The following is a 25,917-nucleotide window of genomic DNA, read 5'->3' as shown; positions in this document are numbered from 1 at the left end:
ATGTCTGATGAGTTGTGAAAGGGGTTTCATAACTTGCACCTCCCAGAACACCACTGCAAGTGAAAAGTCCGTGGAGATGTAATCTAACCATTTATGACATGGTAAGGTCAAAGATGACATAAATAAATTTGCCATTATCCTTTTTAAAGTGATGCTTTAGAGACTGCGGCTTTTACACTGAAAAGAGCTACATCGGGTCTGTTGAAATGAAGCCATGGTATGGTACGCCCAACCATGTTATATCTTTTCTTAACATTTGGAATATGGGGCTTGTGTAAAAGGTTACAAACCTATTCCAAATCAGACAAGTGCTACTTTGTAGGTTATACCAAAATGTTGGGTATTCCTCCCTCACTATACCGAGGCAAATAGTTTTGCCGCGAAATGGTGTGCTTTTAAAGAGAATGGTTCTTTCAAAAAGGTGAGTGGGAGAATAGTGCAACTCGACGAGATAAACAGTATCTTCATCAGATCAAAGGAAAGAGACCTTGGAAGTAATTCCAGAGTTTCCTACTGCGACTGATACGGAAGTCTCTACAATAAAATGTATGAACTTCGGTCGAACTTGCAGCTGAACCACGTAGGAAAGGCTCATGCAAACCTCTCAGGTGCGCAACCGAGATATTGTTGTTAAACAACATTATACCTACGATACACAAGGAAGCGTTGATGGGCCCTGACTCCAGAATTGGCTAAATGCCAATACAACCCCAGTTAGTTTCCATATAAGTGATTCAAGATTAAAACCTTGATACACCTTTCGGAAGACTTAGAGTCTAACGAATATTTATGGAACTTAAAACTGATACGAATAAAAATGTTTTATCCATGAAGCTCGACTTGTTGAAATAACAAGTTCAAGAGTTGACTACGATGAGGTTGTTTTCATCGTAGCGATGCTTAAAGTCGGTTCGGGTTGAACTAGCAATTAATACATATTTCAATCATGAGATATGAAACATGGATGACAATAGGATTTCCATCTGATGGAAATGAAACCAAGGACTTGCATGTGTTACAGTCCAAGGCATTTTGTCTATCCAGAGGATGCTAGTAAGGGTGCAAACTTTAGAGTTCCAGCGATGGACAGAAGAGAGCAAAATGGAGTTGGAATCTTCGTGCTTTGATGAAATGGTCAAAGGGGTTTGACTTCATCAATGGGTAACGAAGATGTTTGTAATTCAAGAAAGTAAGTGGGAGCGTAATAATATTTCTAAAAACCTTGTGTGCTTGACACATTGTTAATTGGAAATAAATTTCTTGACACGAATTAGGACTTCATTTGAAAATAGTTTATTGATGAAGTGCTTAGGCTAAATAGCCTCAATATTAGGCATAATGATCTATGGAGATAGATTTACCTAATAGGGCTAAGCAATGAATACATATTGACAAGGTGCTAAAACCTTTTAGCATTTAAAACCGCTAGGGAGTGATTCTTGCCGGAGTCACATGGAAGAGTTTTTTGCAAGACTCGGTGTCCCAAAACATTGATGAGCAAAATACATGATGCAAATTTCACACACTTTTGTGTATGGATTAATCATGTATTCCATGGTATGTAAAACAACCAGATACGTCCGATACTCCCAAGGTGTTGCGAGTATGGATACCAAAGTGATCAAATTACTGATCATGGGACAACAGTGAAAGATGTCACAGAGTACTAGAGTAAGTACTGATGACATGCTCGCAAGCAAAGATCATGAAGAGTTCTTTGTAAAATGTTACATCGATACAGTCTTCATCTTTTCTCCATGCGATTTTCGATTTAACTTGAGGGTTTTGTGTAACACACAATGTGGTGGCACAGTTAGTTGGAATTTGTTCAAACTAGTTACTGTGGCGAATTCTATAACAAGGGCTAAATATGTTGACGCTTTAGAAGCGACAAAGAAGATGTTGAATCATATAGTTCATTCATGAACTTAGTATGGTTCCAAGATGGCTTTTGACAATGGGACACTACTGCAGATAGTTGCTCCATAACTCAGTCTGAGGAATCCAGGTTCGACCTGTGATTCACATACATACAAAGCCAAGTCCACACAAAATATGAATTTTGTGAAAACGTGAAAACGCGAGGACATGCAAAGATACACAAGGAGCTGAAGTAACCAGATCCATTGGACATCAGGCTATACCACAAGCGAAGCATATTTACACCAGTGTGCCACAGGTGTGAAGTGCATTAGCATAAGCTAGATTATTGACTCTAGTGCAAGTGGGAGTCTGTAGGAGATATGCCCTAGAGGCAATAATAAATGTTATTGATTATCTCCCTGTTCATAATTATGTTTATGTTCCATGCTATAACTGTTGTGGTTCCCGAGCCCGTATATCCATAAAGGCTCTGGGGAGAACCCATATGCACATGTGGAATAATAAACGGTAAAATGTATTCCTAGTCGTGCCTCTAAGACTAGTTCAAGTGTTGCATGATGATTATGTTTTCCCAATCATGGGCATGTCTATGCCAAGCAACTTTGAGGGCACAATGTCAGGAAGGACATTTGTGTTGAATCGACCCGAATTGATGTTATGCTATGAGATACATTCGTCACAAGTTAATGGTTTATAACACAGAGATAGTTAATGTTTGCATAATTCCTTAGACCATGAGAGTATCGAGTTTCTTCATGCTTGCTTCATGAACTTTGGGGTTTGTTAAACGTCATCCGTAACTGGATGGCTATTACGGCGGCTTACGGGTTCATGGAAAAGTGTGTCAAGTAACTTGATAGCTCAAGATTGGGATTTGCTCCTCTGACGATGGAGAGATGTTGGGGAACGTAGCAGAAATTCAAAATTTTCTACGCATCACCAAGATCAATCTATGGAGTAATCTAGCAACGAGGGGAAGGGGAGTGCATCTACATACCCTTGTAGATCGCGATGCGGAAGCGTTGCAAGAACGCGGATGAAGGAGTCACACTCGTAGCGATTCAGATCGCGGTTGATTCCGATTTAAGCGCCGAACCACGGCGCCTCCGCGTTCAACACACGTGCAGCCCGGTGACGTCTCCCACGCCTTGATCCAGCAAGGTGAGAGGGAGAGGTTGGGGAAGACTCCATCCAGCAGCAGCACGACGACGTGGTGGTGGTGGAGGAGCGTGGCAATCCCGCAGGGCTTCGCCAAGCACCGCGGGAGAGGAGGAGGAGGAGGAGGTAGGGCTGCACCAGGGAGAGGAGAACTCATGTGTTTGCAGCCCCCAATGCCTCAACTATATATAGGGGAGAGGGAGGGGGCTGCGCCCCCTCTAGGGTTTCCACCCCAAGGGGTGCGGCAGCCCAAAACCCATCTAGGGCGGCGGCCAAGGGGGGAGAGGGGGAAACTTGCCCCCCAAGCAAGGTGGAGGAGCCCCCTCCCCAAACCCTAGGCGCCTTGGGCCTTGGTGGGGGGGCGCACCAGCCCACCTGGGGCTGGTCCCCTCCCACACTTGGCCCATGCTGCCCTCTGGGGCCGGTGGCCCCACTTGGTGGACCCCCGGGACCCTCCCGGTGGTCCCGGTACATTACCGATATCACCCGAAACTTTTCCGGTGACCAAAACAGGACTTCCCATATATAAATCTTTACCTCCGGACCATTCCGGAACTCCTCGTGATGTCCGGGATCTCATCCGAGACTCCGAACAACATTCAGTAACCACGTACATACATTCCCTATAACCCTAGCGTCATCGAACCTTAAGTGTGTAGACCCTACGGGTTCGGGAACCATGCAGACATGACCGAGACGTTCTCCGGTCAATAACCAACAGCGAGATCTGGATACCCATGTTGGCTCCCACATGTTCCACGATGATCTCATCGGATGAACCACGATGTCGGGGATTCAATCAATCCCGTATACAATTCCCTTTGTCTATCGGTATGTTACTTGCCCGAGATTCGATCGTCGGTATCCCTATACCTTGTTCAATCTCGTTATTGGCAAGTCTCTTTACTCGTTCCGTAACACATCATCCCGTGATCAACTCCTTGGTCACATTGTGCACATTATGATGGTGTCCTACCGAGTGGGCCCAGAGATACCTCTCCGTTTACACGGAGTGACAAATCCCAGTCTTGATTCGTGCCAACCCAACAGACACTTTCGGAGATACCTGTAGTGCACCTTTATAGCCACCCAGTTACGTTGTGACGTTTGGTACACCCAAAGCATTCCTACGGTATCCGGGAGTTGCACAATCTCATGGTCTAAGGAAATGATACTTGACATTAGAAAAGCTCTAGCAAACGAACTACACGATCTTGTGCTATGCTTAGGATTGGGTCTTGTCCATCACATCATTCTCCTAATGATGTTATCCCGTTATCAATGACATCCAATGTCCATGGTCAGGAAACCATAACCATCTATTGATCAACGAGCTAGTCAACTAGAGGCTTACTAGGGACATGTTGTGGTCTATGTATTCACACATGTATTACAGGAATAGCACACGGCAACTGGAGGTTCACTTGAATATTTATTTGTGTGGGTATAGGGGTCAATATGGGTGTCCACGGCTCCGATGTTGATCATTGATCGGAAAGGGTTCCAATCATGTCTATACTTCACCGAACCTATAGGGTCACATGCTTAAGGGTCATCTATCTGCTGAATACTAGACAAGGAGTCTGAGAGAAAATCACCGAAAAAGTTTCGGACACCGAAAAGTTTCGGATAGCGGAAAAGTTCCGCAGAGAGAGGTCACCGGATGAGTTTCGGTGAAACCGAAAAAGTTGTTTCGGGGTATGCCATTAAGTCAAAATGGTTTCGGCACATGCCTGGTAATTCTTGGAGGGTGCCAGAATCATTCTGGAAACTTTTTGGAATTTTCAGAAATAAAAACCGAAAATGTTTCGGAGCTGCCGGTACCGCTTTGGCTGTTTTTCGCAGATGAAATTCACTAATCTGAAATTGTTTCAGAACGAATCCAAAATCATTTTAGTGGGTACTGGAATTATTCTAAGACCCACAGAAATATTTTTGGATTTAGTGGACGCGAAAAATTGTCTTCATGAATAGTGAAAACGCATTCTTGTTTGCTTTTCGCAGATGAAAATCACTAAACCGAAATTGTTTCGGAACGCGTTGAAAATTATTTTAGTGGGTACTGGAAATGTTCTGAGCCCACATAAATATTTTCAGTTCGAACGGACGCTGAAAAATGTCGTCATGAATAGTGAAAGTGCTTTTTGCTTGGCTTCTTGGAGAAGCCACCTTGAGGGCCTTTTTGGTATTTCCCCCCTTGGCTTCTTGGTGAAGCCACCCGTGGGCTTGGCCTATAAATAGGGGTGGAGGGGGCTGCCTAAAGGATCATTCCTTCTCACATACAAGTGCCATGCATGATCTGGCTTCTCTCTCCCTCCCAGCGAAATAGTTTCGTAGAGCCGAAAGGCTGTCTGGGTTCCGGTGGGAACTAGTTCTGGACGGCGAAGCCCTGCCGGATGGATGACACCGTATGTGTGCAACTCTGTAGAGAGATCGTAGTTTCGGTCTTAGTTCGTGAGTGCCTCCCGAAGGGCTGTCCGTGTGACCGTCCGAGTTTCGAAGGTCCTCCCGAAGGGCTGTCCGAGTGACCGTTCGAGTTTCGAAGGTCCTCCCGAAGGGCTGTCCGCGACACCGTCCGGGGGACTGTTCGACCGCCTCCCGGAGGGCTGTCTGAGGAGCAGATGAGGGTATACATCCTCGCGGTTGGGAGGTTGTAAATCCTAGCTGCGGGGATCTGCACCGCCGATCGTCATCGACTCTACTTCCCGCTGCGCTACGAGTCGGTAACGAAAAATATCAAACCTTGTATGCAGTCTCCATAGTGGTCCTGGGCTGGTGCGTAGGTCAGAATATTTTTGTTTTCTGCTGCGTTACCCTACAGACTATGGATCTAGTTGGGACGATAATTTGCCGTATGCGGAGTTCTCATACAACAACAACTACCAAGCCAGTTTGAAGATGGCCCCTTTCGAAGCACTGTATGAAAGGAGGTGCAGAACACCGTTGTTGTGGGACGAAGTTGGAGACCGACAGTTGTTTGGACCAGATTTGATTAAAGAGTCTGAAGAGAAGGTTAAGCTGATTCGCGATAGACTCAAGGTAGCCCAGTCCAGGCAGAAGAGCTATGCGGATTCTAAACGCAAGGAGACAGTTTACGAAGTTGGAGACAGAGTGTATCTTCGTGTATCCCCACTTCGAGGAGTAAAGCGCTTTGGAGTTAAGGGAAAGTTAGCGCCACGTTTTGTGGGACCATACAAAGTTTTGGAACGTATGGGAGAAGTTGCTTACAAGTTGGAATTACCCGAAGGATTGTCAGGAGTTCACGATGTGTTCCACGTTTCTCAGTTGAAAAAGTGCCACGCGGAGATGGTTGATATTCCTCTGAGAGATACAGTGCCGCTGGAAGCGATACAGTTGGATAGCGATTTGACCTATGAGGAGAAGCCAGTCAAGATACTCGAGTTTGCTAGCCGAGTCACACGCAGCAGAGTAATCAAGTTCTGCAAAGTTCAGTGGAGTCACCATACTGAAGATGAAGCCACCTGGGAGCGAGAGGAAGACCTACGGAAAGATCACCCACACCTATTTTCTAGCCAACCCGAATCTTGTGGGCGAGATTCATCTTAACGGGGGTAGGTTTGTAACATCCCAAATTATCAATTTGGAATGTTATACATTAGATCATCATTGCATATCATATTTTTTTTGCATTTTGGTTGATCCTAGAAATTCTACGCAACTCAAGGACCCGCGGAGAGTATTTGGGGATTTCATTATTTTCATATTCGAATTTTTCTCGAATTTTGAAAAGAGGATCGTTTGATTTTTATTATTTTCTCTTCGAATATTTCTTTTATAAAAATAAAGAGAGAGGATAAAATGACTTCCTCAAAATAAAGAAATATCTGAGATTTAATATTAAAATCAAATAAGATTTTTATTTGGAATTTTATCGCTATTTTATTTGAATTAGGAAAATATGCGTTTTTCAAAATTGCATTTTAGGCCCAAATAAATGTTCACCTTTTCCGGCCTATTTTTAGAGGACAGGGAAAATTTATTTCAGGATTTTTGGAGTCTGTTTAGTATTTCTTTTCTTTTTTTTTCTGCACGTCGGAATTATTTAAAAAAAAGTCAAACCGACTCCGGGCCGTATCCGAGCGGGACTCCGCCCGGGGGGGTTTTATAAGCCGCCGCCCCGAGCCGCCCGAGGCCCAGCCCAGCCGCACCAGCGCCCCAAACCCTAACCCACGCCGCGCCGCCGTCGCCAGCCGCCGCCATTCACCGACCCGCTGGAGGTAGCCGCCGCCGCCGCCTCGGTTTTCGCGAGAGAACCGACGTTTTTTTTCTAAACCTAGATCCGTGTTTTTTAGATCCCGTTCGGTTTATTTTTTCGGTTTAGTTATTTAGCGAACACCCGTTCATTAGTAACGGTTTTCACCGTTTAGCCGCAGACAGCGAACGTTCATTCGTTAGCCTGTTCCTCAGTTTTTCTTTTTCTAGGATTTTTCCGCGATTATTTTTGATCGCGATTTCTGATCCAATTTTCGTTCTGGTATAACTTTTCGCTCATTTATCGGAATCAGGCGATTCAAGCGCCTAGAGTTTCGTCTCGAAACCCTCTTTCTGGTTAACCAACTTAAACAAGATTTTGCTACTGTAAAATTCGACTTTAGTCCAGATTAGTAAACGAAGCTTGTTTCTTTCGCTGTTTGAGTTTTGTTGCTTCGTTTGATTTGATTCTTTTTGCAAACCAGAGTTCTTAAGTTGAACTTTCTGGTTAGATCTCTTATTTGAGTTTTACCCGTGCCCTTGCTTGATTGCTTATTGTATGCTTGTTTGTTTGCGATAGAGTACCCGGAGTGCGAAGCGTGCTACTACGAGTCTCTAGGTTTCGCGGATCATCAGCAAGGCAAGTAACACTTTGATCATACCTCTTTCATACCCAGTTTTACTGCATTAGATCAATCATCAAACAATTGCATGGCTAGGATCTGAATTAAATTATGGGATTGGGAAGTAGATGAGGTAGTACCTATTCACCTGTTTATTATCAAACCCTGGGAGTTACTTCTACGTTGATTATATTGCTATGCTATGCTCGTAGACGTGGTTTGGGTTTGAGAGTATTCATGACAGATGTGAGATTCTTATTAATGGTTAACTTAAGGTGGCAACTTAAATACATAGCTGGGTGGATATTCCCTGTATTTTTTTGGAAATCCCGGGGTACCGTGTGATTCTCCTATGGACTGCCACCCAGGCTCAAAGGGATCATAAGATTATTCATGCTAGAAACTTCCGTGTGCAACCACATGCCATTATGGGCTCTGGCATAGTTGAGTAAGTTGTGGGAAACCTTTCCATGATGGGCTAGCAGATGTAGGGGATTGTAGGTGTACCGGCCTATCTATCGGTTAAGGGGACCTCTTCGGGACTGTGTCTCGGTCATCCGTTTCTCAAACATCTTGTAGTGCGAGAAATCAAACGGAGGAGATCGAGTCTTGTGGGGAAAAGTGCACAAACCTCTGCAGAGTGTACAAACTAATCATGGTTAGCCGTGTCCCCGGTTATGGACATCTTGAGTATCTGGTTCTTGGATTATCATGTGGATCTCATCACTCTTAATTATAAAAGTTGATTGGGTTATTGATTACTTTTAATTGGGATTGAGATGGGGTTTACCATTCTCAATGTTTAACAACCACCATGATAGTTAAATAAAATATATTCCTTTGTTGTAGGGAAAAATTGGCTTTTCGCAAAACATATTAACCATATAGCCTCCACCAGCCATATATGCATGTAGTGATAGCTTTATTCTGTTCATTACTCTCTTGTGTTACATTGCCAGCATATTCCATGTGCTGACCCGTTTTTGGGCTGCAACGTATCATGTTGCAGACTTTTCAGACGACGAGTAAGGAGCCTTAGGTCGTGGTCTTTCACTCAGTGATGCCGTTGGAGTTGATGGACTCACTTTATCTTCCAAGCCTTCCGCTGTTATCGTATTAGATGGCCTTAAGCCATATTTATTGTAAGAAGTTCTCTTTTGAGACATTCGATGTAATAAGTGTGTGATTGCTACTCTGTTATAAATCCTTCAAGTACTGTGCGTGTTAGCATTACCGATCCAGGGATGACACTGATGCATAGAGATCAGACTATTTGAGGTCTGGTCGCTACAAATACCTTGTGCGCTATCAAACGTCACAACGTAACTGGGTGATCATAAAGATACTCTACAGGTATCTCCGAAGGTGTTTGTTGAGTTGGCATAGATCAAGATTAGGATTTGTCACTCCAAGTATCAGAGAAGTATCTCTGGGCCCTCTCGGTAATACACATCATAAGCTTGCAAGCAAACGACTAAGGAGTTAGTCACGAGGTGATGTATTACGGAACGAGTAAAGAGACTTGCCGGTAACGAGATTTAACTAGGTATGAAGATACTAATACGTCTCCAACGTATCTATAATTTTTGATTGCTCCATGCTATATTATCTACTGTTTTTGGACATTATTGGGCTTTATTATTCACTTTTATATTATTTTTGGGACTAACCTATTAGCCGGAGGCCCAGCCCAGAATTGCTGGTTTCGCCTATTTCAGAGTTTCGCAGAAAAGGAATATCAAACGGAGTCCAAACGGAATGAAACCTTCGGGAACGTGATTTTCAGAACGAACAAGATCCAGGAGACTTGGACCCTACGTCAAGAAATAAAAGAGGAGGCCACGAGGTAGGGGGCGCGCCTACCCCCCAGGGCGCGCCGTCCACCCTCGTGGGCCCCCTGTTGCTCCACCGATGTACTCCTTCCTCCTATATATATACCTACGTACCCCCAAACGATCAGATACGGAGCCAAAAACCTAATTCCACCGCCGCAACCTTCTGTACCCACGAGATCCCATCTTGGGGCCTGTTCCGGAGCTCCGCCGGAGGGGGCATTGATCACGGAGGGCTTCTACATCATCACCATAGCCCCTCCGATGAAGTGTGAGTAGTTTACCTCAGACCTTCGGGTCCATAGTTATTAGCTAGATGGCTTCTTCTCTCTTTTTGGATCTCAATACAATGTTCTCCCCCTCTCTCATGGAGATCTATTCGATGTAATCTTCTTTTGCGGTGTGTTTGTTGAGACCGATGAATTGTGGGTTTATGATCAAGTTTATCTATGAACGATATTTGAATCTTCTGAATTCTTTTATGTATGATTGGTTATCTTTGCAAGTCTCTTCGAATTATCAGTTTGGTTTGGCCTACTAGATTGATCTTTCTTGCAATGGGAGAAGTGCTTAGCTTTGGGTTCAATCTTGCGGTGTCCTTTCCCAGTGACAGTAGGGGCAGCAAGGCACGTATTGTATTGTTGCCATCGAGGATAACAAGATGGTTTTTTTATCATATTGCATGAATTTGTCCCTCTACATCATGTCATCTTGCTTAAGGCGTTAATCTGTTTTTATGAACTTAATACTCTAGATGAATGCTGGATAGCGGTCGATCAGTGGAGTAATAGTAGTAGATGCAGGCAGGAGTCTGTCTACTTGTCTCGGATGTGATGCCTATATACATGATCATACCTAGATATTCTCATAACTATGCTCAATTCTGTCAATTGCTCAACAGTAATTTGTTCACCCACCGTAGAATACTTATGCTCATGAGAGAAACCACTAGTGAAACCTATGGCCCTCGGGTCTATCTTCGTCATATTAATCTTCCAACACTTAGTTATTTCCTTTGCTTTTTACTTTGATTTTATTTTACTTTGCATCTTTATCACAAAAATACCAAAAATATTATCCTATCATATCTATCAGATCTCACTCTCATAAGTGACCGTGTAGGGATTGACAACCCCTTATCGCGTTGGTTGCGAGGATTTATTTGTTTTGTGTAGGTGCGAGGGACTCGCGCGTAGCCTCCTACTGGATTGATACCTTGGTTCTAAAAAACTGAGGGAAATACTTACGCTACTTTGCTGCATCACCCTTTCCTCTTCAAGGGAAAACCAACGCAGTGCTCAAGAGGTAGCAAGAAGGATTTCTGGCGCCGTTGCCGGGGAGGTCTACGCAAAAGTCAACATACCAAGTACCCATCACAATCCCTTATCTCCCGCACTACATTATTTGCCATTTGCCTCTCGTTCCTCTCCCCCACTTCACCCTTGTCGTTTTATTCGCCCTCTCTTTTTCCGTTTGCCTCTTTTTCGCCTGCTTTTTGTTTGCTCGTGTGTTGGATTGCTTGTTTGTCGCGATGGCTCAAGATAATACCAAATTGTGTGACTTTACCAATACCAAAAATAATGATTTCCTTAGCACTCCGATTGCTCCTCCTACCAATACTGAATCTTGTGAAATCAATGCTGCTTTGTTGAATCTTGTCATGAAAGATCAATTCGCCGGCCTCCTAGTGAAGATGCCGCTACTCATCTAAATAGCTTCGTTGATTTGTGTGATATGCAAAAGAAGAAAGATGTTGATAATGATATTGTTAAATTGAAGCTATTTCCTTTTTCGCTTAGAGATCGTGCTAAAGCTTGGTTTTCGTCTTTGCCTAAAAATAGTATTGATTCATGGAATAAGTGCAAAGATGCTTTTATCTCTAAGTATTTTCCTCCCGCTAAGATCATCTCTCTTAGAAACGATATTATGAATCTTAAGCAACTTGATCATGAACATGTTGCACAAGTTTGGGAGAGGATGAAATTAATGATACGTAATTGCCCTACTCATGGTTTGAATTTGTGGATGATTATACAAAAAATTTATGCCGGATTGAATTTTGCTTCTAGAAATCTTTTAGATTCGGCCGCAGGAGGCACTTTTATGGAAATCACTTTAGGAGAAGCTACTAAACTCCTAGATAATATTATGGTTAATTATTCTCAATGGCACACTGAAAGATCTACTAATAAAAAAGTGCATGCGATAGAAGAAATTAATGTTTTGAGTGGAAAGATGGATGAACTTATGAAATTATTTGCTACTAAGAGTGTTTCTTCTGATCCTAATGATATGCCTTTGTCTACTTTGATTGAGAATAATAATGAATCTATGGATGTGAATTTTGTTGGTAGGAATAATTTTGGTAACAACGCGTATAGAGAAAACTTTAATCCTAGGCCTTATCCTAGCAATTCCTCTAATAATTATGGTAATTCTTACAACAACTCTTATGGAAATTTTAATAAGATGCCCTCTGAATTTGAGACTAGTGTTAAAGAGTTTATGAATTCACAAAAGAATTTCAATGTTTGCTTGAAGAGAAATTGCTTAAAGTTGATGAATTGGCTAGGAACGTTGATAGAATTTCTCTTGATGTTGATTCTTTAAAACTTAGATCTATTCCTCCTAAGCATGATATCAATGAGTCTCTCAAAGCCATGAGAATTTCCATTGATGAGTGCAAAGAAAGAACCGCTAGGATGCGTGCTAAGAAAGATTGCTTTATAAAAGCGTGTTCTTCAAATTTCTATGAAAATAAAGACGAAGATCTAAAAGTTATTGATGTGTCTACTATTAAATCCTTGTTTTGAAATATGAATCTTGATAATGATGAGACTGAATATGATCCACCTTTATCTAGAAGGCGTTCCAAAAATTCAGAGTTTTTAGATCTTGATGCTAAAATTGATAAAAGTGGAATTGAAGAAATCAAAACGTTAGATATTAATAACCCCACTATTTTGGATTTCAAGGAATTTAATTATGATAATTGCTCTTTTATAGATTGTATTTCCTTGTTGCAATCCGTGCTAAATTCTCCTCATGCTTATAGTCAAAATAAAGCCTTCACCAAACATATCGTTGATGCCTTGATGCAATCTTATGAAGAAAAACTCGAGTTGGAAGTTTCTATCCCTAGAAAACTTTACGATGAGTGGGAACCTACTATTAAAATTAAGATTAAGGATCATGAGTTCTATGCTTTATGTGATTTGGGTGCTAGTGTTTCCACTATTCCCAAAACTTTGTGCGATTTGCTAGATTTCCGTGATTTTGATGATTGCTCTCTAAACTTGCACCTTGCGGATTCCACTATTAAGAAACCTATGGGAAGAATTAATGATGTTCTTATTGTTGCAAATAGGAACTATGTGCCCATAGATTTTATTGTTCTCGATATAGATTGCAATCCTTCATGTCCTATTATTCTTGGTAGACCTTTCCTTAGAACGATTGGCGCAATTATTGATATGAAGGAAGGGAATATTAGATTTCAATTTCCATTAAAGAAAGGCATGGAACACTTCCCTAGGAAGAAAATAAAATTACCATATGAATCTATTATGAGAGGCACTTATGGATTGCCTACCAAAGATGGCAATACCTAGATCTATCCTTGCTTTTATGCCTAGCTAGGGGCGTTAAACGATAGCGCTTGTTGGGAGGCAACCCAATTTTTTTTTAGTTTTTTTTTTGCTTTTTGCTTCTGTTTAGGAATAAATATTTGTTCTAGCCTCTGGTTAGATGTGTTTTTATGTTTTAATTAGTGTTTGTGCCAAGTTAAACCTATAGGATCTTCTTGGATGATAGTTATTTGATCTTGCTGTAATTTCCAGAAACTTTCTGTTCACGAAAATAATTGTTAAAAATCACCAGAACGTGATAAAATACTGATTCCAATTGCTGATGATCAATAAACAAATTTTCTAGGCCGTCCTATTTTGGCTGATTTTTTGGAGTTTCAGAAGTTTGCGTTAGTTACAGATTACTACAGACTGTTCTGTTTTTGACAGATTCTGTTTTTCGTGTGTTGTTTGCTTATTTTGATGAATCTATGGCTAGTAAAATAGTTTATAAACCATAGAGAAGTTGGAATAAATTAGGTTTAACACCAATATAAATAAAGAATGAGTTCATTACAGTACCTTGAAGTGGTCTTTTGTTTTCTTTCGCTAACGGAGCTCACGAGATTTTCTGTTGAGTTTTGTGTTGTGAAGTTTTCAAGTTTTGGGTGAAAGACTAGATGGATTATGGAACAAGGAGTGAAAAAAGCCTAAGCTTGGGGATGCCCATGGCACCCCCAAGATAATCTAAGGACTCCAAAAAGCCAAAGCTTGGGGATGCCCCGGAAGGCATCCCCTCTTTCGTCTACTTCCATCGGTAACTTTACTTGGAGCTATATTTTTATTCACCACATGATATGTGTTTTGCTTGGAGCGTCTTGTATGATTTGAGTCTTTGCTTTTTAGTTTACCACAATCATCCTTGCTGTACACACCTTTTGAGAGAGCCATACATGATTTGGAATTTGTTAGGATACTCTATGTGCTTCGCTTATATCTTTTGAGTTATATAGTTTTGCTCTAGTGCTTCACTTATATCTTTTAGAGCACGGTGGTGGATTTGTTTTATAGAAACTATTGATCTCTCATGCTTCACTTAGATTATTTTGAGAGTCTTAAATAGCATGGTAATTTGCTTAAATAATCCTAATATGCTTGGTATTCAAGATTAGTAAAACTTTCTTATGAGTGTGTTGAATACTAAGAAAAGTTTGATGCTTGATAATTGTTTTGAGATATAAAGATTGTGATATTAGAGTCATGCTAGTTGAGTAGCTGTGAATTTGAGAGATACTTGTGTAAAAGTTTGTGATTCCCGTAGCATGCACATATGGTGAATCGTTATGTGATGAAATTGGAGCATAATTTATTTATTGATTGTCTTCCTTATGAGTGGCGGTCGGGGATGAGCGATGGTCTTTTCCTACCAATCTATCCCCCTAGGAGCATGCGCGTAATACTTTGCTTTGATAACTTGTAGATTTTTGCAATAAGTATATGAGTTCTTTATGACTAATGTTGAGTCCATGGATTATACACACTCTTCTTTCTCCCACCATTGCTAGCCTCTCTAATACCGCGCAATTTTCGCCGGTATTATACACCCACCATAAACCTTCCTCAAAAAAGCCACCATACCTACCTATCATGGCATTTTCATAGCCATTCCGAGATATATTGCCATGCAACTTTCCACCGTTCCGTTTATTATGACACGCTCCATCATTGTCATATTGCTTTGCATGATCATGTAGTTGACATCGTATTTGTGGCAAAGCCACCGTTCATAATTCTTTCATACATGTCACTCTTGATTCATTGCATATCCCGGTACACCGCCGGAGGCATTGATATAGAGTCATATTTTGTTCTAAGTATCGAGTTGTAATTGTTGAGTTGTAAGAAAATAAAAGTGTGATGATCTTCATTTTTAGAGCATTGTCCCAAGTGAGGAAAATGATGATGGAGACTATGATTCCCCCACAAGTCGGGATGAGACTCCGGACGAAAAAAAAAGAGGCCATAAAAAAAGGGAAAGGCCCAAATAAAAAAAAGAGAGAAAAAGAGAGAAGGGACAATGTTACTATCCTTTTACCACACTTGTGCTTCAAAGTAGCACCATGATCTTCATGATAAAGAGTCTCTCATTTTGTCACGTTCATATACTAGTGGGAATTTTTCATTATACAACTTGGCTTGTATATTCCAATGATGGGCTTCCTCAACATGCCCTAGGTCTTCGTGAGCAAGCGAGTTGGATGCACACCCACTTAGTTTCTTTTGTTGAGCTTTCATATACTTATAGCTCTAGTGCATCCGTTGCATGGCAATCCCTACTCACTCACATTGATATCTATTGATGGGAATCTCCATAGCCCATTGATACGCCTAGTTGATGTGAGACTATCTTCTCCCTTTTTGTCTTCTCCACAACCACCATTCTATTCCACATATAGTGCTATGTCCATGGCTCACGCTCATGTATTGCGTGAAGATTGAAAAAGTTTGAGAATGTCAAAAGTATGAAACAATTGCTTGGCTTGTCATCGGGGTTGTGCATGATTTAAATACTTTGTGTGGTGAAGATAGAGCATAGCCAGACTATATGATTTTGTAGGGATAACTTTCTTTGGCCATGTTATTTTGAGAAGACATAATTGCTTTGTTAGTATGCTTGAAGTATTATTATTTTTATGTCGATATTAAACTTTTGTCTTGAATCTTTCGGATATGAATATTCATACCACAATTAAGAAGAATTACATTGAAATTATGCCAAGTAGCACTCCGCATCAAAAATTCTGTTTTTATCATTTACCTACTCGAGGACGAGCAGGAATTAAGCTTGGGGATGCCTGATACGTCTCCAACGTATCTATAATTTTTGATTGCTCCATGCTATATTATCTACTGTTTTTGGACATTATTGGGCTTTATTATTCACTTTTATATTATTTTTGGGACTAACCTATTAGCCGGAGGCCCAGCCCAGAATTGCTGTTTTTTGCCTATTTCAGAGTTTCGCACAAAAGGAATATCAAACGGAGTCCAAACGGAATGAAACCTTCGGGAACATGATTTTCAGAACGAACAAGATCCAGGAGACTTGGACCCTACGTCAAGAAACAAAAAAGGAGGCCATGAGGTAGGGGGGCGCGCCCTCCACCCTCGTGGGCCCCCTGTTGCTCCACCGATGTACTCCTTCCTCCTATATATACCTACGTACCCCCAAACGATCAGATACGGAGCCAAAAACCTAATTCCACCGCCGCAACCTTCTGTACCCACGAGATCCCATCTTGGGGCCTGTTCTGGAGCTCCGCCGGAGGGGGCATCGATCACGGAGGGCTTCTACATCATCACCATAGCCCCTCCGATGAAGTATGAGTAGTTTACCTCAGACCTTCGGGTCCATAGTTATTAGCTAGATGGCTTCTTCTCTCTTTTTGGATCTCAATACAATGTTCTCCCCCTCTCTCGTGGAGATCTATTCGATGTAATCTTCTTTTGCGGTGTGTTTGTTGAGACCGACGAATTGTGGGTTTATGATCAAGTTTATCTATGAACGATATTTGAATCTTCTGAATTCTTTTATGTATGATTGGTTATCTTTGCAAGTCTCTTCGAATTATCAGTTTGGTTTGGCCTACTAGATTGATCTTTCTTGCAATGGGAGAAGTGCTTAGCTTTGGGTTCAATCTTGTGGTGTCCTTTCCCAGTGACAGTAGGGGCAGCAAGGCACGTATTGTATTGTTGCCATCGAGGATAACAAGATGGTTTTTTTATCATATTGCATGAATTTATCCCTCTACATCATGTCATCTTTCTTAAGGCGTTACTCTGTTTTTATGAACTTAATACTCTAGATGCATGCTGGATAGCGGTCGATGAGTGGAGTAATAGTAGTAGATGCAGGCAGGAGTCGGTCTACTTGTCGCGGACGTGATGCCTATATACATGATCATACCTAGATATTCTCATAACTATGCTCAATTCTGTCAATTGCTCAATAGTAATTTGTTCACCCACCGTAGAATACTTATGCTCATGAGAGAAGCCACTAGTGAAACCTATGGCCCTCGGGTCTATCTTCGTCATATTAATCTTCCAACACTTAGTTATTTCTTTGCTTTTATTTTACATTGCATCTTTATCACAAAAATACCAAAAATATTATCCTATCATATCTATCAGATCTCACTCTCGTAAGTGACCGTGTAGGAATTGACAACCCCTTATCGCGTTGGTTGCGAGGATTTATTTGTTTTGTGTAGGTGCGAGGGACTCGCGCGTAGCCTCCTACTGGATTGATACCTTGGTTCTCAAAAACTGAGGGAAATACTTACGCTACTTTGTTGCATCACCCTTTTCTCTTCAAGGGAAAACCAACGCAGTGCTCAAGAGGTAGCAGATACCGACGATCGAATCTCGGGCAAGTAACATACTGATGGACAAAGGGAATTACGTATGTTGTCATAAGGTTCGACCGATAAAGATCTTCGTAGAATATGTAGGAGCCAATATGGGCATCCAGGTTCCGCTATTGGTTATTGACCGGAGAGGTGTCTCGGTCATTTCTACATAGTTCCCGAACCCGTAGGGTCCGCACGTTTAACGTTCGTTGACGATATTGTATTATATGAGTTATGTATGTTGGTGACCGAATGTTGTTCGGAGTCCCGGATGCGATCACAGACGTGACGAGGAGCTCCGGAATGGTCCGGAGGTAAAGATTAATATATAGGATGATATGGTTAGGCCAAGGGGTTAAGCCCACTGGGCTTTAGGTCGGTGCAAAAGGAGTTTTGCGGAGGCCGGGGGCCAAACGCCGGAGACCCTGGCGTCTGGCCCTGGGCCAAACGCCGAGGCCCTTTCAATACAGTTTTCTTTTCCCATTTTTATGCTCATCCGCATGGACCGATCAATGCAGTTTTCTTTTCCCATTTTTCGATTGTTCTGTTCTGCTCCTTATTTCAATTCATTCTCCTTTTCTTCTTTTTCTTTTCTTTATTTTTTCCTTTCCTTTTCCCTTTTTCAGTTTCTTTTTAATTTCTCTCTCTTCAGTTTTATTTTTTGTTTTACCCTATTTATTTTCTATCTTATTTTATTCTTTTTTATTTCCAACTTTCATTTTAAAAAGAAATGTGAAAACTTGTAAATATGAAGTTTTGACCTGAACATACATTGAACATTTTTTATAATACATTATGAACAATTTTTCAAATTACATGAACAATTTTTTGCATGTGGGTGAGTATTTTTATTTTTCTTACATGACCAAAAGGTTTTTTTTTTTGAAATATGGGTTTATTTAAAACTAAAAAAAATGCAAATACAAGTGAAATTAAAATCAGCAAAGAAAAAACCAAAGGGGCCAAACCAGCGAATCCCGAAGCCTAATTAACTACTTTGATTTATCACTAAAATAACTGGCGATCTACGGTACTGCCCGACCCATGGTTGCATGTCGTGGGCGAGCTCCCTTCCTCCGGTTGACAAGAGACATAGCCCAAACACCCCGATCCTTGGGCACGATCTTCAGTTGCGCTAGAAATGGTTTGGGTGGGTTGATGTTGAAAGACCCTGTGTGGGCACGTCGATCCGGTGTGATAAGGATGATATCTTCCTCTTGGATGCGTCCACCTTGATCAAGATTCGCAATGGTTGCAAGGTGAGTTGCTAGTCTGATCGCTGATTAGGAGATCAATCACTTTGGTTCAATATTTCGGACCTCTTCCGTTCAAGCTCAAATAAGAAGAATCCCGTTGCAGATGCCCTCACAAACCAGTAGTGGATGAAAGGATTTCACCGTATCACTAATGAAGTTAGTTACGGTAATATTTTTCGTGTGGTGTCGGCTACAGAACATCACTCTTTTGTGCAATGAAGAAGAATCCATCTCTCGGAACTGGACTACTTAAAATATATCTCTACGAAGATATTATGAGATAAGTTGCATTATATAGATCTCTACCATGATATTTAAGAGTACTAAAATATCACACACAAATATTTATGTGTACACAATATTATTTTTACACTTGTTACTATAAATTCAAAAAGAACCTTTTTACACATATTTAAATTTAGTAAAAGCCAAAAATTCCAGCGACAAATGTATATTATGAATGTATATCAACGAAAAATGTTAGTAAAATTTCGCAACCATGTCTACTAAGTAATAAAAAGTATACTTATTAAAATGTAGTATGTTTTTTAAATGTATATAAGTTTAGTACAAAAACAGTTATTTTAGTTTGCTACGGACAAAAAATGTGTTTGGACCGGACACAGTCTCAGAAAACTCATAAGTAAGCACACTACAAGCCTCCATCCTCGAATAATAATTCAACTTCAAAAACATAGGCCAGAATAAAATATGGAATAGGCATAGAACAGAACATTTTCTAAATCTTTGAACAAAATTTGGATCCTGTAACTTTATATTGCATGTATCGGATAATATTTAAATTCTAATAGCACTTTATAATGTCTTGAATATTTATCGATTGCAACCTCTACTGCTTAAACACCTAGTTAAATGATTCAATAGTCTGGGTGTGTCCTGGTGTCACCTTCATGGACCCTACCAAGCACACCTATGCAATCTGAAGTTGATAGGTTGACATCATGCAACGTCAACAAGAGTTGGTAATCCTCGGCAGGTATCTTGCGGTGCGAGCAGTAGTACCTAACACGCTCCAGTTGTTTCATCAGTGGATGTGTATGCTCCGCAACAAAGCAAGTCACGTTCCATCTCTCCTGCCTAAGCCTAACAATCATATGCGCCTTACAATCATGACGAAGCATCATGTTCTTCTGATGTGTTCTTGTTACATCCATTCCAGTGATAGGCTTCCTGCTGGAGTTGCTTTTTTCTGTTGCAGTGCTCTCTGTTGCACACACTCAAAGACCCTTTTGATCATTATTGCATATCCTCTTTCTTCTGGCCCCTCTTTTGGTTGCACTTTGAAGAAGATATATGTGTTTCGAACCCAACTTGAAGGCATGGTCATTATAGAATTTCTGGGCATCCTCAATTGTGTCAAACACCATGCCAACATAGGGTGGTAGTGGCTGCGATGAAACATCTCCATCATCTGAATCATCTTACATCGCATCATCAGCATGCAACAAACCATCTGAACCTTCACCACCATCAACAGAAAAGTTCTGTTGGACATAGCTCTCTTCCCCTTCAGTCCCGGCTTCCTACAAATGAGGCACATGATTTGTATAAATAGAGAGGTGTTGTGCAACAGTCATTTTTCCTCTACATGGAATCAAACAGTTCTTTATGTTGTTTCAGAAATTCAGGTACACAGATATATCTATCAACAGATTTTCTGTCATGTTTCGACACATTATGGCAAAAAAAAGTTTGATTCAGAGGGAGAAGAAGCGGCAGAAATTAGAACAGAAATATCATTTGATTCGTCAATCTTAAAAAAAAGATAAGAAGCAAAGTTTCTCCCTTGAGTTTGAGTGAAAAAACGAAAATGCGAGAAAAATTGCAATCCGGGTCAATTAACAGGCAGCTTTTTATGCCTGAAATCAGCTACATTAGACACATATTTTCACTCACTGTGGCTTTTTCTCGCATAAGCATACACAATAAAAATGGTATCAGAGGCATTTGTAACATGAGTGTTTTATTTTCATCAAATAGGTTGATAAACATCAAGTAACAATCATGGGATAATGCAACTAAAAAATAGAGGGGAGCATGTTTTAGAGACACAAGAAGCAGACGAGGGGGGGGGGGGGGGGGGTTTGCCTTGTTTGCACCACACACATGAAACAAAATGAATTCTACCTCTTTTTTGGTACATAGGGTTTCATGTGTTTCAGCGACGCACACGTGTTCAGTTTTCAGAGACAGGAACTCACCCAACTCCCCTAATGCGATGTGTTTGAAGGAGCTTCAGGAAACATCATGGGAGGGGGGAGGGGGTTGTGAACCAGGATGAGACTCCGGCTCACGGCGGAAGCCCCTCCCGGCGGCGGTCGGAGCTGGGAAGGGTTGCCGCGGTTGTTCTTGAAGCAAGGCCCCTTGGCGAGGTTGATCTGCGTCGGATCCAATCATCTGCCGCGCGATATGGTGCGCCATGATGCTGCGGAGAGGCGCCCTAGAAGGATTACTTGTCCCCGCCCACCGGCGGCAGTTGATTTTGCAATGGTTGGGGGCGGCGTGTCGGGCCGGTGGACAGGGGGTCTGTTTCTGAAACAGAGACGTTATTGTGGGAAGTAAATAGGGGTCAGTCGGACGCAGTTGTTACATCTGACGACCGTTAGCGTGCTGATCCAATGGAGCTCGATGTGGCGGATGGTTCTAACACATCCGCCGGCCGACGCGTAGCGCCACCCTTTAATAAACTAGAATAAAAAGGAGGAGTAAATTATTTTTTGTTAGACATGGAGGAGTAGTTTTTTTTAGACAAGGAGGAGAAAATTAGTTGAAGCTTGAACCGTTTCCTTGGCCGGCCCATTTAAAGCCCTGCGCGCGGACTAGGAGGAGCCAAACCCTATTCGGCGCCTTAAGCGCCCGAATTAGGTGTTTTCGCAAACGGGCGCATACCTATCCCTGCGCGATGGGCCGGCCCATTTATCCATATTATTCTGTTTCAGAACGGCAAAAAACTGCCGCAGGTGACACTCGAACTCCCGCCCTCTGCCTTTTAGCTTAGCTGCGCTAGCCAACTTCGCAACTACGTTGCTTTGATTCGTGAGATCCTTTTTCTTTTATTGTATCTACTTTTCTTTTTCTTTAATTTTTTATTTCCACGTTTTCTTTTTCTTATTCCTTTTTCCTTTCGTTTTCCTAAATGCACGATTTAAAAAACACAGTGAACTTTTTTCCAATTCGTGAACTTTTTATTCAAAATCGATGAAAACTCGATGAACGTTTTTTAAAATTCAATGAATTTTTTTGTGAACTTTCTAATTCGTAAACTCGATGAACTTTTTTTAAAATTTAATGAACTTTTTTCAACTTTGATGAACTTTTTTCAAATTCGGTGAACTTTTATTCGATGAACGTTTTTGAATTTCGATGAACTTTTTTCAAATCAAACTTTTTTCAAACTTCATGAAATATTTTTTCAAATTCGTGAACTATTTTTAAACTCAATGAACTTTTTCAAATTTGATGACATTTTTTCCTACTCGATGAACTGTTTTTAAATTTTTCACTTTTCTGAATCAATGAACTTTTTACAAATTTCTGTATTTCTGAATTCAAGAACCGGAGGCTGAGTTGATCGAGCGAACGAACAGAAGCTAAAAGGAAACGAAGCGAGGGAGCGATCTTATAATGGGCCGGCCCATGAAGGCGCCTGCGTGGGCGCCGCTTGCTCCAAGTGGCGCTTAAGGCGCTGTCGAGGAGGTCTTGTGACGGCGCCGCTTGGGAGAGCGCAACGCACGCGTGGCGCGAGCTCGCCACGCGCCCGCCACCTCGGCCGACACGGCGCCTCCACCCGTCCACCGCAGGGCTGCCGCGCTCGGTTCCTCTTCGTCAAAAGCATCTTACTCTGACACTTTGCTCCAAAGCGGCTACGCACGAGAAGAGGGAGGTAGGTGCCATCTGCCATGTCGACGACGGCGCACAAGGTGGCGACGCAGGCGGCGTCGGCGGCGGGGGCGAGAATGAAGGGTCGGCGGCCGCCGAGCGTGGTGAAGGAGATCGTGTACGGGATGAGCCTGGGGCTCTTCGCGGGGTACCTGTGGAAGCTGCACCACTGGAGCAACCAGCGCCGCACCCGCGAGTTCTACGCCCTGCTCGACGAGGGCAGGATCACAGTCGTCGTCGACGAGCCGGCCGGAGCCAAGGATTAGCCGCATCCATAGTTTCACCTACCTACTAGGAGAGGTGTTTTCAGCCCGTGCTTCCACAGATCAGTAGGACAGCAGCGGTTTGGCTTGTTTTGTTTAGCTAGCTAGCTAGCTCAGCTCTGTTCTTTTCTTCCTCGTGTCACTCTGTAATGTGTACTGCACTGCAGCTCTGCTGCCTGCCTTTGTCTCGTTGCCGATCGAAGAGAATAAACTGATGCGTGTCATTCATCAGTAGAGGCTGCAGAATTAGTGTTCGCTTGTGACACAATTAGTGTTGGGTGTTTCTGTTTTCCTTTGGTTGGAGTATTTGGATTGCTTGCGGCGCACTTTCGGCAGGGGGTCGACGATGGCTGATTCTAAGACACCATGATTGTGAGGTAGGACAGGCATGGAGAATGTCAGTCAGGGTCTTCGGATGTTTCCTCGCTGATATCATTGGCTTTCATTCCGTTTCTTCTCACCACAAGAGACAACAGCAGAAAGGGAAACACTTAGACTAACTGTTGTGTCACTCAGCTGATCATGGCCAGTGTGATCTTGATTTACAGCTCGATTAGTTTGTTCCTAGCATGTACTACTATTGAGGTATCGTGAAATTGCTTATGGTAATCGTATACAGGCTTATGGTAGCGTGCTCATTTTATGAAGAGAAACTAAAGCAATTGATTTGTTCCTTGCACACGATAACGTGTGGTGTGACAATGCATGGAATCGATGGCTGAGCAGTACCCATCGTGAGAGTAGAGAGGAGATCGAACTCGGTTAGTCGCGAGAAATGAGCACTTCTTGTTTGAAGAACAAGAGAATACAGAGTTCTGGTTATTTTTTGGCAACATTTTGGCTCCTTGTAGGAAATGAGAAGGAAATTTTCGACAGCTTCAGAGTTGCGAACAAAGGCAGGAACAATTCATTCAGGCACCAATACGGTCTCCTGAACTTAACAGACGATAAGTCTTTTGTGCGGTATGTACGGGAAACATGCAAGCTGAAGAATCGATACGTATATAGTACTAGTATATTATTGTAGTATACATTATCGCCTGTAATCAATCATACGAAGAAGCTGCCACTGAGGCAATAGCAGAGGAGAGCAGAGAACATCGTCGAATTCATACATGCATCGGCGACGGCGAGCAGGAACGGCGACGGCTCATCGTAGGTTGTGCAGCGGGTTGGACCCGGACGGCGCCATCCTCTTGTCGTCGCCGAACCCGCCTACACCGGCGCCATTCCGGTTCCTCGCGGCGGCCAGAGCAGCGCCCTCCGACGTCTTGACGTGCGCCGAGCCGGCGACGACGCTCGCGCTCCTGGCGGCGGCTGCTGGCCGTGCCGACGAGGGCGGCGGCGCGACGACGTGGCCGAGGAGGGAGCCGGCCCTGAGCGCCAGCGGGACGAGCGAGAGCAGCGCGAGGATCTTGACGCAGCACCTGACGACGCCGCCGCCCATGCCTCCTGGTTCACCTGGGAAAAGGTGGCTAGCTGCTAGCTAGGAAGGAACGAGTGATGGACGGGACAGGGGAGGAGGAGGCGAAGAGGAGATAACGGTGGTGAGGCTGCGTTTGACGGGATGGGTGGAAGAAAGGGAGGCGGCGGTAGGAGAGAGGTCGAAGTAGAGTGGCGACCGGCGTCGTCCCTGGAGCTGGAGCCTGGAGGGGTGCGCGCGTGTAGGCAGGCAGACAATGGCGTGGCGTGTAGGATGATACGGTACGAGTATGGCTAGCTTGGGTGGTGCGTGCGGCGTAATGATCCATGGGCAATGATGGATGGACGGGCGGGAGCGGGACGGCCAACGAACCGGGATGAGGGGACGGCACGGGGGAACCGTGGACGATCGATCGCGCGAGCGACCCTGATTTGACACGAGACGGGAGCGTGGACAAAAAGGCGCAATCAGTGCGCGCTCTCCACAGTGCCCAGCGCGTCCGCCCGGCACCCATGATGCACGCTGCCGCGCTTCGCCGGCCGGCAGGGCTGGCGCAGCCGCCTCTGCCCGCGCCCGGCGCCTCACCGGCCAGGCCAGCGCTCGACCTCGGACCAACCCGTCGTCTCCGATCTCCGATGAATCCTCCCCCCGCCGTGTGTCTCACGCATGCACGCTCAGGTCAGGGTGATCACTGCAGCCGGGCGACCGACAGTCCGGCGACAAGCAAAGGCACGGCAGAAGAAGGAAAGGCCGCGAACAGTGTCAGAGCACAGTTGACGCGATACGTGCGACACGATCGATCGTCTGCTGGAGTGCTAGTGGCGCTAGCTCGCACCCGCACCCGCGCCCAGCGGTTGGCAACTCTTGGTTGGTTGCGTCGACGACGAGCAGAGGCGAGGAAGGCTGCTTTAAGGGACAGGACACTCCGGTTGAATCGGCAACCCGGCATCGATCGGTTCCATCACACTGTCTCTCTCCGAAGCTTTTTCGCCGAGCACCCTCCCTCCGGGCTCCGGCTGCAAGTCCCCACAGCCGGAGGTACCGCTTACTCACCACACCTGCAGTGCTGCCCATGCATGCATTCCATCAGGCATCAGAACCTAGCACAACAGTTCGAAACAGTACTTACAAAAACGCACAGAGACAGCCTACAGAAAAACTGTGCTCGTAGTAACATTGTAGACACTTTGGTTCCAGAATTTGTATCTATAACTAAATAGTTTTTTTTTGCGGGTCATATAATACCTACATCGTTGATCCCACTAAAGCTAATTCTCTCAAAAATGCAGCCCTCCACGTCACCAAATGTGCCATATCGTCATCCACTAAAACTATTTTACAGCACATGCATTCCCCAATTTAATTGTTCAATTCCTAATGGTGCATTG

General features: G+C 43.2%; 2 protein-coding genes across 2 annotated transcripts; one reads left to right on the top strand and one right to left on the bottom strand.

Moving 5' to 3' along the window:
• The first annotated feature begins 22,813 nt into the window (after positions 1–22,813).
• LOC109756897 (putative cytochrome c oxidase subunit 5C-4) lies at positions 22,814–23,340 on the top strand. The gene has a single exon (XM_020315736.4). The coding sequence runs from the start codon at positions 22,864–22,866 to the stop codon at positions 23,107–23,109; it is 246 nt and encodes an 81-aa protein (XP_020171325.1). The 5' UTR covers positions 22,814–22,863; the 3' UTR covers positions 23,110–23,340.
• Positions 23,341–24,096: 756 nt separating this feature from the next.
• LOC120975338 (uncharacterized) lies at positions 24,097–25,255 on the bottom strand. The gene has a single exon (XM_040401945.3). It carries the CDS (start codon positions 24,551–24,553, stop codon positions 24,257–24,259), a length of 297 nt encoding a protein of 98 aa, XP_040257879.1. The 5' UTR covers positions 24,554–25,255; the 3' UTR covers positions 24,097–24,256.
• Between the last annotated feature and the right edge of the window lie 662 nt (positions 25,256–25,917).

This window comes from Aegilops tauschii, chromosome 3, assembly GCF_002575655.3.
Source record: "Aegilops tauschii subsp. strangulata cultivar AL8/78 chromosome 3, Aet v6.0, whole genome shotgun sequence".
Taxonomy (NCBI): Eukaryota; Viridiplantae; Streptophyta; class Magnoliopsida; order Poales; family Poaceae; genus Aegilops; species Aegilops tauschii.
The sequence above is the reverse complement of the archived record's forward strand: the minus strand, read 5'-3'. Positions and strand labels throughout refer to the sequence as shown.